The following is an 18,207-nucleotide window of genomic DNA, read 5'->3' on the forward strand; positions in this document are numbered from 1 at the left end:
ACATTAACTCTGGAACAGGGGCCAGTACTGCTGCTGGTCTGATGCCTTTTCCCTGACTCTTGGATCAATCATCAGAGACAGACCTACACAGCTGCAGTGAATGAGCTAGGCCAGTGGCTCTCAACCTTTTCCAGACTACTGTAACTCTTTCACGAGTCTGATTTGTCTCACACATCCCAAGTTTCACCTAACTTAAAAACTACTTGCTTACAAAACCAGACATAAAAATACAAGTGTCCTAGCGCACTGTTACTGAAAAAATTGCTTATTTTCTCATTTTTACCATGTAATTATAAAATACATCAATTAGAATATAAATATTGTATTTACATTTCAGGGTATAGCATATAGAACAGTATAAACAAGTCATTGTATGAAATTTTAGTTTGTACTGACTTTAGTAGTACGTTTTATATAGCCTGTTGTAAAACAAGGCAAACATCTAGATGAGTTGATGTACCTTCTGGAAGACCTCTGCATACCCTCAGGAGTACGCGTACTCCTGGTTGAGAACCATTGAGCTAGGGGATCCCAGGCCTGGGGATAGGGTTTAGCCTTCTTCCTTCCAACCTGGTATATGGGGCTCTGCAGGGAAGGCAGCTATTGGGGAGAGGGAGAAGTGTTAAATCCCTTAGTGCAAGAGAGAGCCCTCAGATCCCTGTGTATTGGGGCCAGAGGCAACTGCCACCTACTTTAGGATCTTTCAGATAACTACTTCTCCTTTCCCAGTGTACCTTAACTCTAAGCTATCCAAGTATTGAATTGGAGGAGAAGATTGTCCAAGTTATTTCTGGCATAATAATGGTCTACCAGTTCAAAAAATCCAAGACCTTCCAGGAGCTTAAGCAGCCCCCCTGGACCCCAACTTAATCTGAAATGGTGCCCCTTTCCAAACCCACAGACTTTGAGTGGGAGAGGACAGTGCACACACTGAATTGGGAAACTACATCCACCCTTGCTCCACATTTTTTTTGATACATCCAATGTATCTCGCTGCTGGGCCTAAATTTAGTGTGTCTTGCCTATTTAGATTGTAAACCCTTCAGGACAGGGACTGTCTCAGACCTTATCTACATGGGAAAGTTATTTTTATATTTGAAGGTGTGAATTTTAAGTAGTATATACACACCCCAACCCTGTGTAGGCACTCTTATTCTGGTATAAGTAGATTTCTTAAGTTTAGCAAGTGTCATTTGACAGTTAAGCTAAACTGAAAAGGACACCATTCCTACAGGTGTGTCTACAGTTGGGCATATGCCAGTATAACTATATCAGTTAAAAATGATAAAACTTTCCCAGGTAGACAAGACCTTACTTTTATTGTATGGTATCTACCACTTCAGCATGCCATTGTGCTATCATACTATAAACAGTAATGCACAGTTGAGAATGATCATAGACTGGACTCATCAGCTGTGGGCTACATAACCAACAAGCCAAAATGAGACACACCCAAAAAAAAAAAAAATGATGAAGCTGACAGTTTGAAACAATAGTGGAGTTCATTTCTGTAAACAAAATTTTTCTGTAACTGATGATTTGGGAACCACCCAACCCAGTAAGAGATTCTGTCAACACCGGCCCTGTAACCTTGTGGGGTTTGTGCAGTGCAGCTATGGTTTAATAGCCAACCCATGAGCATAAGACCTCACCTTGGCTCTCACCAGCCTAATTACTCTTTACAGGGTGACACCAACAGTCCTTCCAGTTCCAAGTCTCCCCAAATACATCTCCCTGATTCTGAACTACCAGACAGGATGTTCTTTTCAATTATGAATTTTCAGTGTCTTTCCATTAACTTTAATCATACATCATTGTCCTCTCCTGGCTGGACAATGGAATTACTTGAAGATATTTTTGGGTAAACAACTGTTTGGGGAGGTGCCTCCCCCCTGCCACCACTTGCCTCTCACTGGCCTGCTGTTAGGTAGAGCTGAAGTTTATTGAGCACAATTTTCAATATACACAAACGCCAGTTCATAACCAAAGTCTGTATACATAGCTCATAGTAACTATCAAGTTCAGAACATTATAAACTTTCATAACAGACCTTACTCAATGTATTTTTATAGTGCAATGACATAGTATGGAACCTGTTTATTTATTTTTAGGGTTTAAAACTTCTGTTCTCCTGTATGGACCCCCGATTGTCACAGTAATCTTTTTTTATAACAGCATCTGTAATAGTGGAAGTGCTTTATCAGAAATGAATAATAATGGAGAGAAATCAGAATTTTTTTCAGTTTAGATTGTGCATTTTGCAGAACTTAGTATAATCCTTCGTATAAAAAGTTTCACTGTTTCCCTCTGTAAAATCAGTTTATTTTATTTTGTGGAGTCTTTCTAAATGGGGAGAGGAGACATTTAGAAAAACTTGGAAAGTGATACTTTAAAATCACGGAAAATGGGCATGAGGGTTTAGTATTGGCCCACTCCTCATGGTAAAATGTCTATTGACTTCAATGGCAGCAATTTTTGCCAATTCAGCACTTTTAAAAATCCCAACCATAGTATCTGAAACTACTTTTTAACTTATGTGTGAGAGACTATATTTCAAGTTGATGATACTCCTTTAACCTGCAGCAAGTGTGTGTTCTGTAGTGATATGTCAGACTAAAGAGGGGTGTTGGACAAAACACATCCATGGGATCTATATACCTCAGTATACCACCAGTTGAGTCATATTTTGCTTATGGAAAGTATATCATTTTAGTCTTGTCTCTACATCAGTCTAGGTGTTCTCTTTGTTATAGATATGCCTGTCAAGACTGAGCCCAGAGATCTCCTATCATGGAAAAATCATGTGAGATGCTGAGAGCACTTAATCCCCAATGCCTTTAGTGTGAGTTGAGGGTGCTCATCACTTTGCAAGATTGGCTTCTAAATGATAAGGCCTCCCTTCTGATTTTAGCACTAAAGTGTAATGCTGGATGCAAGACTGCAAAAATTGCCTTGAGTTTTGACTGAGCTTGGGAAAGCCTCAAGGCATATCTATGGCATATCTGTGTTTGTTTCTCTGTCTGCTGAACACTGCATCCGATCCATTCCAAAACTTCAGGGAATGTTCTAATTATCAATAGCAAGAACTCTTATTAATTTTAAGGAAAATCAAAAGATAAATACTAGGGAGACATGCTCTCTGTTCTTTAGCAGCCACTGCTTCAAGCTTTACCTCTCCAATTGTCTATAGATCAAACAACTGGTTGATGGCACATATTAACACCTTTCAGCATAATACTCCCCTCTCATCTCTCTACCTATCCTCCAAATAGACTCGACATTCATATTGACACCCTATGTGATCTGTCTCCCAGACAAAATAATATGGGATGTAACATGAAATGGGGGTGTGTACACAGCCCTTGGCAGAGAATAGGGTGACCCTGGGATGGCTATGCATATGGCCTCTGCCATGGTGAAAAACAGAGGACCCTGTTATGGAGGGAGGTGGGTCACACAGCTCGTTTGTCACCACAGCAGGGGGAGTAGAGAGCATGGGCGTGCACACACAGCTGCTGCCATGGTGAGAAAAGGGGGGCATTGTATGGGAGACGGGCATTGGGGACACACAAAATCCTGTAGGAAGACTGGGCGAATTTCAGGGAGTCCCTAAAATAGCAGGAGAATAGCAGTGATGGCAGAATGGAAGGTACAATAAACTCAGGCTCCATGAGCTATGAAGTGAGTGACCCTGCTTCTACTAAAGGTGCAAGTATCTGATTCAAATAGCATTTGCCAAAAGTGCTATTTTTAAAAAATTAATCAGATGACACGTCTAGTAGTTTGGGGCAGGGAAGGGGATCAGGGGTTAGTCTTCAACAATAGCTAGTTTGAGACCGATTGTAAACTCAGGCAGGGACTGACTTATGGGGCTTCCTTGTTGGTTGTGCCCAATGTACTACAGTAATAAATATGATTAATAATGTCTTGTGGAAAAAGCTTACATTGCAGTTCTATCCTGGGAATATGATGTGTCAAAAAGTAACTCCATTACCCTATCAAACATTTTGGGCTCCTCAGGAGACAATTAGTGAGGGGCTTTCATTTTTGCTTTCTATTTAAACTGTACGTGGCTGTTGTATGTGCTGTAACTACATGCTCCAAGGGGTAACGGCTCCTGGTGTCAGCCTCCAATGCCCACTTGGTAAATTTCCAAACAAGGGAGTACAGGTAAACAGCTGCAAAATAACCACATTAGCCTTCTTCCAATCCAGTCTTAGACCTCTGCCTCTCCTATGCTGGGATGCTGACAAAAAACCTACCAGCCAAGCCAGTAGTGCACTAAGACCCCAGCCCAGCACGCTACCATTGACTCAGGGTTCTTGCACTCCCGTCTTGTCAGTATCCACTGGCTGTCTCCTGGCTCGCAGTGGGATCCTGACTCCCTGGGGTAGGGCTGCCTCTGCTCTGGGTATGTGCAGCACCTGGCGCACCGGGCTCCTGGGTCTCCCAGGTATGCAGCTATCACCAGCTGGAGGTGGCCCAGGCACAGGATGGCTGCCCAGCCCTGCCGGGGCGAGGCAGGTTTGCAGATACCTGGCAGCGCAGAGTCTAATCCCCTGGCTCCCTACACTTCTTAGCGCAGTGCCCAGGGAGGTCGGGCTCCCAAACCGCCCTGCTCGGCTGCACCCCCCCAGCCGGGGGGAAGGTGGAGCGCAGGGCTGCACCCGTCCCGCTCGGGGGGTCAGCACCAGCCGGGCCGCGCTCGTGGCTTGGAGCTGCCACCTGGTAGAGGGACATGCGGGGCGCAGCCGCGCGCGGGAAACGCCGAGCCACGTGCCGTGACGTCCCCCCTTTACTCTCTGCAGCTGGAACAGCTCCCCCCGAGCGCAGGCTGTATGGCACGCGCCCCACCGTCGCCCGGACAAGGACGGACGCTATCGTTCGGACATGCGCAGTGAGAAGGAAAGGGGGGTAGCGTGGCGTCACTCACAGAGCAACATCACGCCGGCTGGTGAACTGGAGTGAGCGTCACCGACCCACACATGCGCAGTCAGGGGGAGTTTTGCTTCAGGCACGAGACAGACAGCTCCGCTATGCCTGGCGCGGATCGATGACGTACACGCGGAAGCGAGGGGGCCTTTTCTCTCTTCGCCCGCCGCCGCAGTCCAAGGTGGTGGTGCTGCCCGGGCCGTGCCGCGAAAGGCAGACGAGAGCCCGGCTTCGGGGCTTGGCGCAGCGGGGCTCTTCCCTCGGTGCCAGCCAGGATGATGGTGGGTAAAACCAGCGCCATCGCCGCGGGCCTGTGCGGGGCCCTCTTCATCGGCTACTGCATCTACTTCGACCGCAAGAGACGGAGCGACCCCAATTTCAAGAACCGGCTGCGGGAGCGTGAGTGCCCTGGACCTCCCCCTCCCCCATCGCCACCGCGAGGCCGCGCGCGCGCACGCCCTCCCAACCGCCGGCGCCTCGCGCTGGCAAGATCGTTCTGCCCCACGCGCCTGCAGTGCTTCCCCGCGGAGGGGGACGCACACACACGTGCGCGCGCTTTCTGCTGTTCCTCCGCACCCCGCCCGCCCTGTGGGGCTCCCCTTCGCTCTGTCTCCTAACCCCCGCCCTTGCTGGGCTCTGATGCATCGCACTGGGCCTGCCTCGCGGCCTGCTCGCGCCCGCCTCCGAGGCTGCCCTCCCAGCACGTGCGAGCTGCTACAGCTGATCGATCCGTCCAGCAGCACTCGCTCTAGGCTTTCTAAGGTCCTGCGTGCTGTGATTTGCTGGGGCGGGTGAGGAGGACGAGCGGCGTCTAGTCCCACATTGTTTGGCTTTCCTCCATCGATCCCACTTTCTTTGAGCGCTCCCTGCGTGGGACCCGGTTTCCTTGGTTACTAGATGTGCACGGCAAGGTAGACACAGCAACGCGTAAAATGTAAGGGGTGGGAAAGTCGGCAGGTGCAAGGGTGTAGGTACTCTCCCATCAGGGTACATACACCCTTGAGACTCTCAAGAGTGTACCCTGATGGGAGAGGACCAAAAAGACTAGGTTTGAGGCAGTTGCTTTTGCTCATGGTCACTCTTGTGTTTGCCTGAGGTGCATGGTCATTTGTGTGAAAGAGGTGCAGAGTTTCCTTATCCTTTTCTCAAGTTTTGCTGGCTCTGAATTTTTTTCCCCTTAGCACTAGAGAATCCATTTTTATCTGACTATATTTCTGTGGTTTGCATAAGTTCTTGAATGGGAACTTTGCCTTTGACATAGCACCGCCTTTTCTTCTAATTTGGCTGAGATGAGGGGGCATCTGTAATATTTCATTTTGCATTATTTATCTATGGTTGCAGTGTCAATGCTTTTGGGAGGCAAAGGGATAAAACCATACAAATTGATTTGAGAAATTGCTAGGAGTTGAGTGAGGAAAGTAGCAACACCCAGGGGCTCTAAGTCTGCTGCTCACTTTGCTATTTACCTATTGCATTCTCAAACCCCTCTGGTAGCTTTCCTGTCATAGCTTCCAGGATAAGAATGAATGCAAGAAAAAACTGAAGATCTATCCAAAATGTGGAGCTAATTTCCTGTGGCTCTTCATTATTTCACATCTTCAACAGTAGTACAAATGTTCTCATGCAGCTAGTTATGTTTTTAAAGGAAAGATTGTAGTTTTCTGTAAATTAGAGTTCTGGAAGTTACCTACAAAACAGTCCTCAGAACTGATACCTTTCTGTGCCTGTCAGGAGGCAAGGAATCACTACACAGAATCTTGAATTTGTAGAATTCCCACATTGAAGAGAATTTTTTTTTGCCAGATGGGAGTAATGGATATGCCAATGTTCTGTGATGGGACATTTGATGGGGAGGATTCTGAGTTATTATAGAGAATTCTTTCTTGGGTGTCTGGCTGGTGAGTCTTGCCCCCATGCTCAGGGTTTAACCGATCGCCATATTTGGGGCCGGGAAGGAATTTTCCCCAAGGGCAGATTGGCAAAGGCTTTGGTGGGTTTTCACCTTCCTCTGTAGCATAGGGCACGGCTCACTTGCTGGTGGATTCTTTATACCTTAAAGTCTTTAGACCATGATTTGAGGACTTTAATAACTCAGTCATAGGTTAGAGGTTTGTTACAGGAGTGGATGGCTGAGGTTCTGTGGCTTGCATTGTGCAGGAGTCAGACTAGATGATCATATTGGTCCTTTCTGACCTTAGAGTCTATGAGTTTATGAGTAAATAGGTATCTTGCTATGCTAAAAATAGGTATAACTTGCATTCTTCTGTCAAGGTAGTTATGAGTATTCAATAAACTAAATCTTTAAGAGTATTTTAAAATCTACACTCTCTTATATATGAACTGTAATAATCAATACGTAGCCCTTCCTTGACTGTCATGTGTAACTTACCCTTGCCTGTAAATTAGTGTTTTGTATGCTTTCCTTGATTTTACAGGCAAGCTTTCACAGACAACAGGCCAGATAAGCAGCATGTATTAAGCTGTACCTATGCAATATATGGCCAAGCAACTTGGTTTCTCTGTGCGAGAAGAACCTGTAATATTGCTGCAACAGTACACTTCTCCACATCCAGCTTTGAAAATTGGGAATAAAAGAAATAGCTTATGCTCAATTGAATAACTTAAAGAAATCTTTCTGAGTGTTTATTTAATGTTTACTTCTAAAATAACTTGTACTATGGTATTGTCATCTTTTTGATGTTCTGAGATCTTATATAAATTTGTTCATTGTGGTGAATGCCAGATAGGTACTACAATATAATTGATGAGAGAGTGTGGACCTGATTATTCTATCTGCCATTGTTTCAGTATTACTAAGGCAGTGTTTCTCAAATGCAGCCACCGGGGGCTTTTCTTGCGGTCACAGCCTCCTGGGCAAAGATTGGGGGGGATGGGGAAAGCAACAGCTCCGCCCCTGGGCCTGCTCCCCTCTGGACCCACAAATGCCAGAGGAGCAGGCAGCAAGTGTGAGTTCCCCACCTTTCCAGGGATGGTGGGGCTTGGACTTCAGTCCTGGGGTAGTGAGCAGCAGGTTCTGGTCATGGGGCTTCGTGCTCTGGCCGTGCCAGTACTGAGCTCCTCACTGAGTCCAGGGCTCATCCCTGCCTTCACCCCTGACCCCTACTGCCGTATTACCCACCTCCCCATCTAGGGCTTAATTTGTCCCCCCGGCTTGCCAGGGCTAGGTAAGTATGCTGTTAAAATTGATATTTGTATGTTTGTTAATATCACTTTTCACAGCAGACTTGGTAGCTGGGAGGCTGTGAAAAGTGATATTAACAAACTTGCAAATAACAATTTTCACAGCAACAGACTTACTAGCTAACAAGTCTTAAAAAAAAAAAAAAAAAAAAGCAACCAAAGAAGCAAAGGCAACAAAAGACAAGAACATGCAAAGCACCCTATTTTTGTTTGTTTTCTGTTTAGGTCCAGTAAAGAATAGAGACAACTGTATTTTATTTTTATTATTCAGTCTGCAAAAAATCTCTACATAAATTACAATGATTTGGACATGTATATGCACATGCTTATTTTTCCTAATTAAGCATTTTACAAAAAATTGTCAGAGCGACAACCAGCAGAAGTTGATGGCAGCACTCTGAGGCCACCAAAAATTTGTTACGAGAATCCCTGTATTAAGGGCAGTTCTACACTTAAAACACTGCATCGCTTCAGTGAAGATGCTACTATGCTGACAGAAGAAGCTCTCCTGTCGACATAGCGCTGTCTACACCAGTGGTTTAGGTTGATGTGAATTTTTCAAGCCCCTAGTGACATAGTTATACTGATAAGTTTATAATGTACATCTGGCCTTAGTTCCAAACTACTGTTGACTGAAAAGTCAGCAGCCAGAAGTCTTGAAAACTGGATATTTATCTGATTATTAAAAATGTAGAGCTTTATGCTGCAGCCTAGCAGTCCTTTTTTATCTTAACTTTCTGTGTTGAATGAGCTTTCTAAGTCTAATAGGAATATTTCTTCTCTTTGGTTTATGCTCTTCTGCTACACAGTTGTACATCCATTTATTACTCCTGGGGGAATTCTGCGTCAAAAAATTAAAAATTCTGCACACATTTTATAATTCTGCATATTTTTCTTGTCAAATTAACACAATATAATTATGGCAGTTTTGATTATTTTGGTAACTTATTTCAAAATATGTGTCAGCAAGAAAGTCTGTAACAAAAAAGATTCAGGAAATGTGTTTGGACAAAGAGATTCCTTACTAGGCATATTAATATGGAACTTTGAGTAATAATTAATTTAAACTACAATACATAAACATATTTCCTGCACCCCTCAGAAGCAGTGCAAAGACTTGGGGGAGTCAGGGATAATGGAGGAGCTGAGGGAAGTAATTGCTGGGAAGGAGCCTGGGAGTGAACCTGGAGGGTTGTTGGGTGTAGGCGGGAGAAATGTGGAACAATTTTATTGGGGGAGAGGGGAGAATTGTGGGGAGCCTTCCCCATGCAGACCCCAGCTGACCCCAGCCTCCCATTCAGTCAGGCACATCTCTTCCTGTCCCCATGTGTCCCTGCACCCCCACTCCCATTCAGCCCCTGCCTGAGTCTGTCTCCCCCACTCCCACTAGTCCTTCTGAACCCCAGTCTCTGTGACCTGTCAGCAGCCCTGTGTCCCCACTCTGTCTGTGTCCCTCGCCCCCAATATCCTGGGCCTCCTTATCTGGCCCCATGGCAGGGCACTGTGGGGAGCGCAGCCTCTTGCCCTCCCTGTATGTGGCTGTCTGAGCTGGTTGCCCTCTGTTCTGGCACAATAGCAGTCCCTGGTGGGCGAAAGATGTAATTGTAGCATCTCTCCAGCAGAATGTATTTTCTGTGAGGGACATGAATTCTGCATGTGTGCAGTGGCACAGGATTCTCTCAGGAGTTATTTTTCTGCTGTACTGTTGCTGCATCCTCCAGTCTTATTTGTAAGACCATAGAAATACTGTTTGCATATCTTCAAAGTTTTTAAAACCTGTCATATAAATAATTCTTTGTTGGATTTTGATTAAAAAACCCCCAGTTTTTTTATTTCTATGGGAAAAGTTGACTTTGGAATAAAACCAGTTCTGTACTAATCATGACCTTGTCAGCTAATTTTAAAAAAATAGTTGGCAGAAATGAGGTTGGATTTTTCAAAGTGTTCTTGCAGAAATATTGACTACTAAAAATGCCAGCTGGATACTTGAGTAATGAAGCTGATATTGGCTTAAAGGGTGTCTCTAATGGAGCTTTCAAGACAAATTTAAACTCCTACTAGAGATTTAGTTTTATTAGATCAGCTGCCTTAAAGTTCCTTGAGATACTCTAATGAAACTTGTCTACATAAGTGTAAATTATTAATCCTATATAAAAGACTGATATATTCTATTGCATCTGATGCATTTACATCTTCAATTTCAATGTCATGTGAAGTGCATCAGTATGCAGAACCTGTTCTGGTTCTTTGCATATGTTGGTGTGATTGTGGCTCTTGACTGGAAGGCCTTACTGATACTGATGTTTTTCTGAAATTCTCCATTGTGGCTTCCACTGTTTCTCTAGCAGCTTCACAGGTGCTAGCAACAGAGGGAGTGCTGGTGTACAGAGGCCAGTGGTGTCTTTGCCACTATTGACTAAGCCTGCTCTGAGACGAGTCAGACAAAACAGTAGTCAAAGTGCAGTAGCTGATCTGCATTGGTGCTCCCACCATGTGGAGCTGCACTGGTTGTAGAGAAACATCAGGAGAATTTCTTGACTATTTATTGTAGACAGAAGACAGTTAAGTGTTAGATATTAACAATTAATACAATCCAAAGATAACAAATATAACTTTTTAGTTCCCATGATACTAGACATAGATTAAATGTATCTGTTTCGAAGCACTACACATGAGTGGATTGTATTATTGTAGGGAGATACATGGCAATGAATAATCCAATACTGGGTGGTGAAAGGGGACAGGATACCAAGACTTCATTGGCCAACCCAGTTATACTGTTATGTCTTATCCTCTTTTCTGGCATGTATTAAGGAAACTATCTGGGAATCAAAGGCCCCAGCAAAAATAAATAGGCCAGATTCATGTTCCATGCATTCAAAAATGCACCGTGGATCCTGAAACTGACTGACATACTGAACTCTTGTGCCGTGTTTGAAAGTGATAGTCTCTTGACCTTGCTTACATTAGTTTCTATTGGAAGCTGGAGTGTCATTTCTATTCTCTGTTTCAATTAATGAAGTAAGACTTTTTTACTAACACAGGTTGGTCCAGTAAAATATATTACCTTATTTACCTTGTCTATCTGTACGAAAGTAGATGGTCAAGATGAGCATTTGGGTGTCTATATTAACCAAAAGCCCTCCTAGAAATCCTAACTTCATATAGTAAAAAATATTGTTTTTAGAATGGATGAAAACTTTCATTTCCATTTCCATTGGAGAGTTTAGTTTTTTCCTCAGGCCTAATTGTCTAATTTTCTAATTACCATGCTCCTTGCTATCACATCTGAAGCCATGTTCCTGTCTGATGCTCCAAGAATGTTTTAAGCTTGCTGCTGCAAACAGGTGTGGAAGGTTTTCACAAATATTCTTTTAGAATCATTTGTTAGGGGTCTCTATAATTGTTATAACCAGTGAATTGTTGCTGTGGATCTGTAGGCATTCTAGGTTGTGGCTCTGAAACTGTCAGATGCCTCAAAGTGCCTCTGCAATATAATTTAGAGCAGTAAGTACTGGAAAATATATCTGCATCCCAAGAATAGTCTAAAAATTTAATCTTCTTTTTAATTGCATAATAGTTCAGACAAATTTTCAGTTTTAACAACCTAGAGTTACCTTTTGCATCTTCTCCATGCTCCTGTTTTGAAGACTATTCTTCTCTGGGCTTAGACTAAAATGCATCTTCCCACTTATGGTTGATTGTGAAACATCTCCATTTTCAAGTGTATGTTCCTGTTCATACAAGAGACTCTAAAACCGAAGCTTTTTTCCTTAAGAGCAGATCTATGAATGCTGAGCTTACAACGTGATTAGCCCTGGAAATAATTATTTTGTAGGAGCTGCTGTGTTGGTGCTGAAAAAGGAGTACAGCAGCTCTTTAAGGGTGAGGTGCAAGTGTTAACTGTATTGCCCTTTGTACTTAGTGTGTGTGCACATGCACTTCAACTGTTGCAAATGTTCTCTTTGAGGGTATAGAGAAGTGAAACGTTATTCTTGATCCATTTTAATTTGCCTTTTAAAATTGCTTTCCTTGTAAATCAAGAGTCTCAGTCTAACAAAACTTAAATTCTCATATGCAAATCAAGGGAAAAACTGGGTGTTAATTGAGAGAACACTAATTTCTCAAGCATAAGTTGTTTTGAATGGTAGATTTAGAGACAAAATGTTTATAATAAACTGCAGTTCAATATTGCAGCTATCTTTTTTACTTGTATTTCTCCATCTACAGTATTGCATAGTAGCCTAAAATGTGTTATGGAAATGTAGGGATCAGAATAGTAATGCAGGTGTCATTTTGATAGAATTTGAAATTTACAAATGTCTTCCATAGACAATGTTGATTGTACATCTCCAGTTTTTCATACATTAGACTGTCAGTGAGTACAGGGGTTCGCAAATGTTTTGATAATGTGGACTATCTACCATTCCAAACATCCTTGTGGCCATTAGAGCAATTACTTACATGTATTCTAATGTGCCATGTGAACCGCCATTTCTTTGTCAACCCCCAGTTGTTCACTGTCCAGTGATCTAGTACACTTATGAAGGCCTGGTGTACACTTGTAAAACTTTTTTCAGCATAGCTATTTTTGGTTAAGGGTGAGAACACAATTATAGTTATTCCTCTTCCATTGCAGGAATAGCTATACTGGTATAAAGCACATTTATACTCACAACTGCATTGACACTAGGAGTTGTGTTGTTTTTAACTATCAATGCTATAGTGAGATAGTGGTACAACTTCCTGCTGTAGACAAACCCTGTCTGTATTCCTATGCTAATTTATGATCCTGTTAATGTCAGTTCTTTCTCAACTGTTTTGAGTTGCTCAGATATGTTTCACGACTCTGCTTTAATACTTATTTTGGATTTTTGCTGTCTTTTGTTCACTCAAGCCTATTTTCCCAGCTGCCAATCCTTAACTTTTATCTGTTGGAGCACTCTTATTGCTAGTGATGTTTCTCCTGTGGGTCTCTTCAGCCCATAAACTACCTAGGGTTCAGAATGCCCAAAAGGATATTTAAATGGCTGTTCACTGAGCTAACCTGGCTCAAGACTAGGTTGGCTTGATTTGCAGACCAAACTCATGAGGACAAAAGGAATCTGGAACCCCTAATGAAATAATCCTGTGCTATTCATTCTTGGCTCCCTTCTCTCTTCTTTGCCCAGGCAATGCATGGAGCAGGAGTTACCATTACAAAGTACCAGTACCAGTTTCTGTCATATGTAGTATAGTCAGTGGGAGAAGAACCCGTCCTTCATGAGACTGAGTGCTTTCCTCAATGCCTCTGATTGGGGTAGGGCATGGATGGCTGTTAAAATATAACATGGTTGTCTTCAAGGAGAAAACTGCACAGAATACAATTTATCCTAAGAATGTAGCAACTTCCTTTGCTAAAGGGTTTTTCAGTTGCCACCTGTGTAGTAGGTTCATTGATATTCTGCTGTGGGCCTGGGTTGCATCCTTCAGCCTTCATTTTTCAGTGCTTAGTACATGTAATTATCAGTTCCTTAATTTGAAAATAACTTTGGCCCATTCACTGTTTTAAAATAAAAACTGAATTCTATAATTATAAATTAAAAATATGATGTTTTTATCTGTAGGAAGGAAGAAACAGAAGCTTGCCAAAGAGAGAGCAGGGCTTTCCAAGGTAATGCTGTATTCATTTATGTAGTCCTATTTTGAAAAAAGGCCCATTTATATCAAGATTAATTCTGAGCTGGATCTGTTCAAAGGGTCCTGTGTTCTTGCTTCAGTGTTAACAACCCTCTTGCAGTATGCATGGTTTTTGGTTTCCATAAATAACCCTGTGTGGGTGTTGTGTTCTGTTTTGCATAACAGATGAGGAGCAAATGCTGGGTGGTATAGTGCTCTTCCAGCTCTCTGCACTCAGTGTGAACTGAGGGTGCTCAGCTTCTCAAAGACTATATCTTTAAGAATTTTTAGGGTTTAGAGGTTACCAGATTAGTCACATGCATCCTGTAAATTGACTTTTGAATTAAGTCGCTATCTGAAGTTTTGGATTGGATAACATCTTTACTTACGGTTAGTGAGTCTCCTAATGAGCAATGTGGAAAATAGTTTGTCTTGCCCAAAATGAGAAACATTATTAATCTTTCATAGTCAAATTGACTTGTATATAAAAGTTTAAAGAACTCCATCCCAAAAAGTGATAAATGCAATGATGTACTGAAGTGGCTCATACCTAATCTTTAGCAACATTCATGTAAATCTTTAATTTAGCAGGTTATTATAAGATATTGCTTTTAAAACTCCTTTTTGCAGTTTTTCTCTACAACCGTGTAGCTATTTATTTTTGCTTTAAGTTGAGGCTCTTTTGTGTGTTATATATTAACTGAAGCTTTTTGAGACCCGGCTTGCCAATTTTATTTTTTTGTATTACAGTTACCTGATCTAAAAGATGCTGAAGCTGTACAAAAGTTCTTCCTTGAAGAGATACAGCTTGGTGAAGAATTACTAGCGCAAGGTGGTTGTTGCAAAAATCTCTAAGATGGGAAGCTATAAAAGGAATTCCTCTCCACTCTGGCAGGGAGACGAGTGTTATGGCCTGACATAGAAGCATTAACAAAATGTTTTGGAGAGTTTTAATATGCCATATTTTTATAGTGTGCAAAGATTGCTTTAACAGATGCAGGTCAGAGTGTCATTTTAATATTCTCTTCTGTTGTCACCTTTTGTAAATTTTCTTAAGGAGTTCTCTTGCCACTTCTCCCATCTATACTGCAGCTATGTACAATTTAAACTAGACTTGCAGTCTTTTCTTTGATGGGGAGGAAAAAAAAAGAGGAATAAACACTTTCACACAATATAGAATATTTCAAATAAACAGTAAGTCATTAAACTTCTCACCTCATATAAAACAAATAATTATCACATAAGAGGCTACCATTTTGATGCATAATAAGAATGGAAAAATCTGCTTTATTCCTAGAAACCAGTTTCCAAATTGTTACTTTTTAAAAGTTACATGATTTTTAATTTATATTATACTAAATATTACAATAAAGTATGCTAATCCTTAAATTGATTTTCAGTGCTTCCTTGGTGGGAAATGTAGCAATTCAGTTCCTCTTTGCATCAATAAATGGAGCTTCCTCTGGGATAGTATCATTAGGATGTCAACCCCCTCTGAGACAATCCCCATTCACTTAATGGATGCAATGAAATATGGATAGGTATGTCTAAAAACTGTTGAAAATTCTTGAAAAATTTTGTTCTGTATTTATATACATGTAGTTAGATTTACGAATGACAGTTGGATAATATTTTAGGTTAGCAGAAATTAGTAGGATTAAACTTCTAAAGAAATTAGCTATCAGAAATGAAAATTTAAGATTGCTTTATCTGACTGGAAAAAACACAATTTTGAGTTGAAAAGATTCAGTCTAGTGTGAGGGGGTAATGTTTGCAGTCTACTTTGTAGATTAAATGAAATATCTTATTTAAAGTTGAATAATGCAACATAATGTGCCAAAGGCAAAATTTGAAGTGAAACCTTGTGTCTCATAGGTGACTATGAAAAGGGCGTTGACCACTTAACAAATGCCATTGCTGTGTGTGGACAGCCACAGCAATTATTACAAGTCCTACAGCAGACTCTTCCACCACCAGTGTTCCAGATGCTTCTGACTAAGCTCCCAACAATTAGCCAGGTATGTAAAGCTTTTCCACCCCATTTTTGGGATTAGAACTACTCTCCACCAAGATTATTTAGAAGCTGATCTTTACAGAGGGTGGATATTTTATTGGTTCCACTGGGAAGGCAAAAATTGAACATTTAGATGAAATACATGTGACTTTCCACTGAAGCTTTCAAAATGAGAATAATAAAAGTACTGTATTCATAGATTAAAAATAACTGCAAAATTGAAATGGAGTGCTACTTTTGGGAGTAGGTAAGTTCTGTATAAATTTTAAAACATTGCACTTTGAGTAGTGGTGTTAAATGTACCTACTCCCAACACCTAAAAGAAGAATAAATCTTAATTACCATCTTAACCATTCCTAGTCACCATCAGATCTGCTCAAACTCCCTACAAGTATGGAACCCGGCACTTCAAGTTTCATCCTGAAGGGAATTTTGTTTTTCCTTGTTTAAGCCCCTGAAAAATACAGGTTAATAATGGAAATTTCAGAAATTTAACTCTGTGCATGTTGCTATAATATACAGTCTGTATGAGATGACCTACAACATGAACATTTAATCGTCAAGCTTCAGTCTTAACGTAAAAGGAGGCGTCATGACTAAGAATTTGAACACTTTCATTTTTCAATTTATCTAACTGAAAACAAATAAAACCGTCCCCTCTGAAACTTAGAAGACAGTTGGTATATGAACTGAACTTCTTGTGTCTTGGATGGTTAAGTAGCTAAACCTCCTTGTAGCTCTAGTTTCAAAATATCTTTCTTGAACTGAGAAGCATGCAGGTTCTTTTGGATTATATGTTAAGGACCGAGGTCCTGTCTGCTATACATGGACACTAAAAGTCACCTGGCGCTCCTTGGAAGAATAAGCAATGGGCCCAGTATCCTTGATGACACTTTCTCCCACTGTTGTGCAGTGTTGTGTGTGCTAGTTAGTTGCCACTCTCTAGCCCATGCATGACTGCATTTCAGTGCTGTATGTTTGTAGTTCCTAAAGCAGTTTGGGATGAAAGGCGGCATAAAAATAAGAAATATAAACTGTCTCTATGAGCAAGAACAGCACTGGAGCAAAAGTCACTGTTTCATTAGAGAACAATGACAATACACACAAGTAATTGCTTGCTGCATCACTAATAAGAAATGCTATTTATATGACATTGACTTTGTCAGATATTGCACAGTACTTTGATTTTCCTGTTATAATCTCTACAAATCCCTGTCAAATGTTTGCCAACTTTTTAAAGTTAACCTTTTTATCAGTGTTTATGTATATTCAATATTCCATTTCCTAGTGACAGTTTTGTAATTACGAATGTTTTTTCCCCTCCTCTTTTACAGAGAATTGTAAATGCACAGTGCTTGACTGAAGACGATGTGGAATGAGAATCACACCACAATAGGGGAAAAAAGTTTTTTCTTAGCTCAGAAGATGAGCATCAGTGGGGGTATAAAAGGGGCAAACAAGGTAGTTAAAGGACTATGTATCACACTGAAATCTACCAGAGTTAAAATTAACTTTGTGTAGGTGGGTTTGGCTGGATTTTATTTATTATCCTAGTGAAAAGTGTATTTTGATAAAAAAAAAAAAAGAAAAGAAAAGAAATCATTTTATAAATACACTGAGTTATCAAAGTATCACTATCTTCATTTAATACTAATATGCAGTTGTAATGTTGTACATATAAAGACATAAAGCTACTACATATTAAATACCCAGTGCTCATTTTCGAAAAACAAAGTTAAGGCAATAAAGATTTATCTGTGCTTGTGTGTCCATGTGATACTACTTTAGATTTTGAAACAGTCTATTGGGGTTTCAGAGTAAGTCATCTAAAAATTGCTTTTAACTTTTAACCTTAAAAATGGCCAAGGCGTGAACTTGTTTTGGGTGTTCTGGCTGGTCTTCAAAAAGGCAACCATACTTTTAATAATCAGATGTAAAATCTGGGTGTCTTATTGATAGAAATGTAGTCAACAAAACAATAGCCAGTCATGTTACAGCAATAAAATATAAAAACAAGATTCCAAAGAGGGGTGATAACAGAAATAGAAAGTAGGGGGCTGGATAAATGAAGTGAAGAATTCCCCTGACTGCCAAGAAGCAATATCTGCATCATTGCAAATAAAATCCATAGTTGTCACATTTGAAAATCTAGTTAACTACAGGTGTTGCTGGAATGACACAGTTTGAAGTGGAGTCATGAACAGGCTGTAAGAACATAAGAATTTTTAGAAGTTGGAACCCATTGTGCTGGGAAGGAGAAGAACAATTTAGTCACACTTGTTATGGTTTTGAAGACTAGAATAGTCATTAATAATTCTTGGAAACCAGACTTTAAATTTGTTGTTGGTGCAAGTAACAAAGAAAATGAATAGGTAAAATGATGTCCATAGGCTCAATTAGTT

At 41.0% G+C, this 18,207-nt stretch overlaps 1 protein-coding gene and 1 non-coding gene across 2 annotated transcripts; both read left to right on the top strand.

The window, feature by feature from the left end:
• The first annotated feature begins 5,064 nt into the window (after window positions 1-5,064).
• Window positions 5,065-17,565, top strand: TOMM20 (translocase of outer mitochondrial membrane 20). Its single transcript, XM_067535864.1, has 5 exons — window positions 5,065-5,331; window positions 13,740-13,786; window positions 14,542-14,623; window positions 15,667-15,809; window positions 17,140-17,565. Exons 1-5 carry the CDS (start codon window positions 5,208-5,210, stop codon window positions 17,182-17,184), a joined length of 441 nt encoding a protein of 146 aa, XP_067391965.1. The 5' UTR covers window positions 5,065-5,207; the 3' UTR covers window positions 17,185-17,565.
• LOC137145270 (small nucleolar RNA SNORA14) lies at window positions 6,402-6,539 on the top strand. The gene has a single exon (XR_010917624.1). It is a non-coding gene; the product is annotated as a small nucleolar RNA SNORA14 (small nucleolar RNA).
• Window positions 17,566-18,207: the final 642 nt, after the last annotated feature.

Source organism: Emydura macquarii, unplaced genomic scaffold (assembly GCF_026122565.2).
Source record: "Emydura macquarii macquarii isolate MOO-44397 ecotype Brisbane River unplaced genomic scaffold, CSIRO-AGI_Emac_v2 contig_3517, whole genome shotgun sequence".
Taxonomy (NCBI): domain Eukaryota; kingdom Metazoa; phylum Chordata; order Testudines; family Chelidae; genus Emydura; species Emydura macquarii.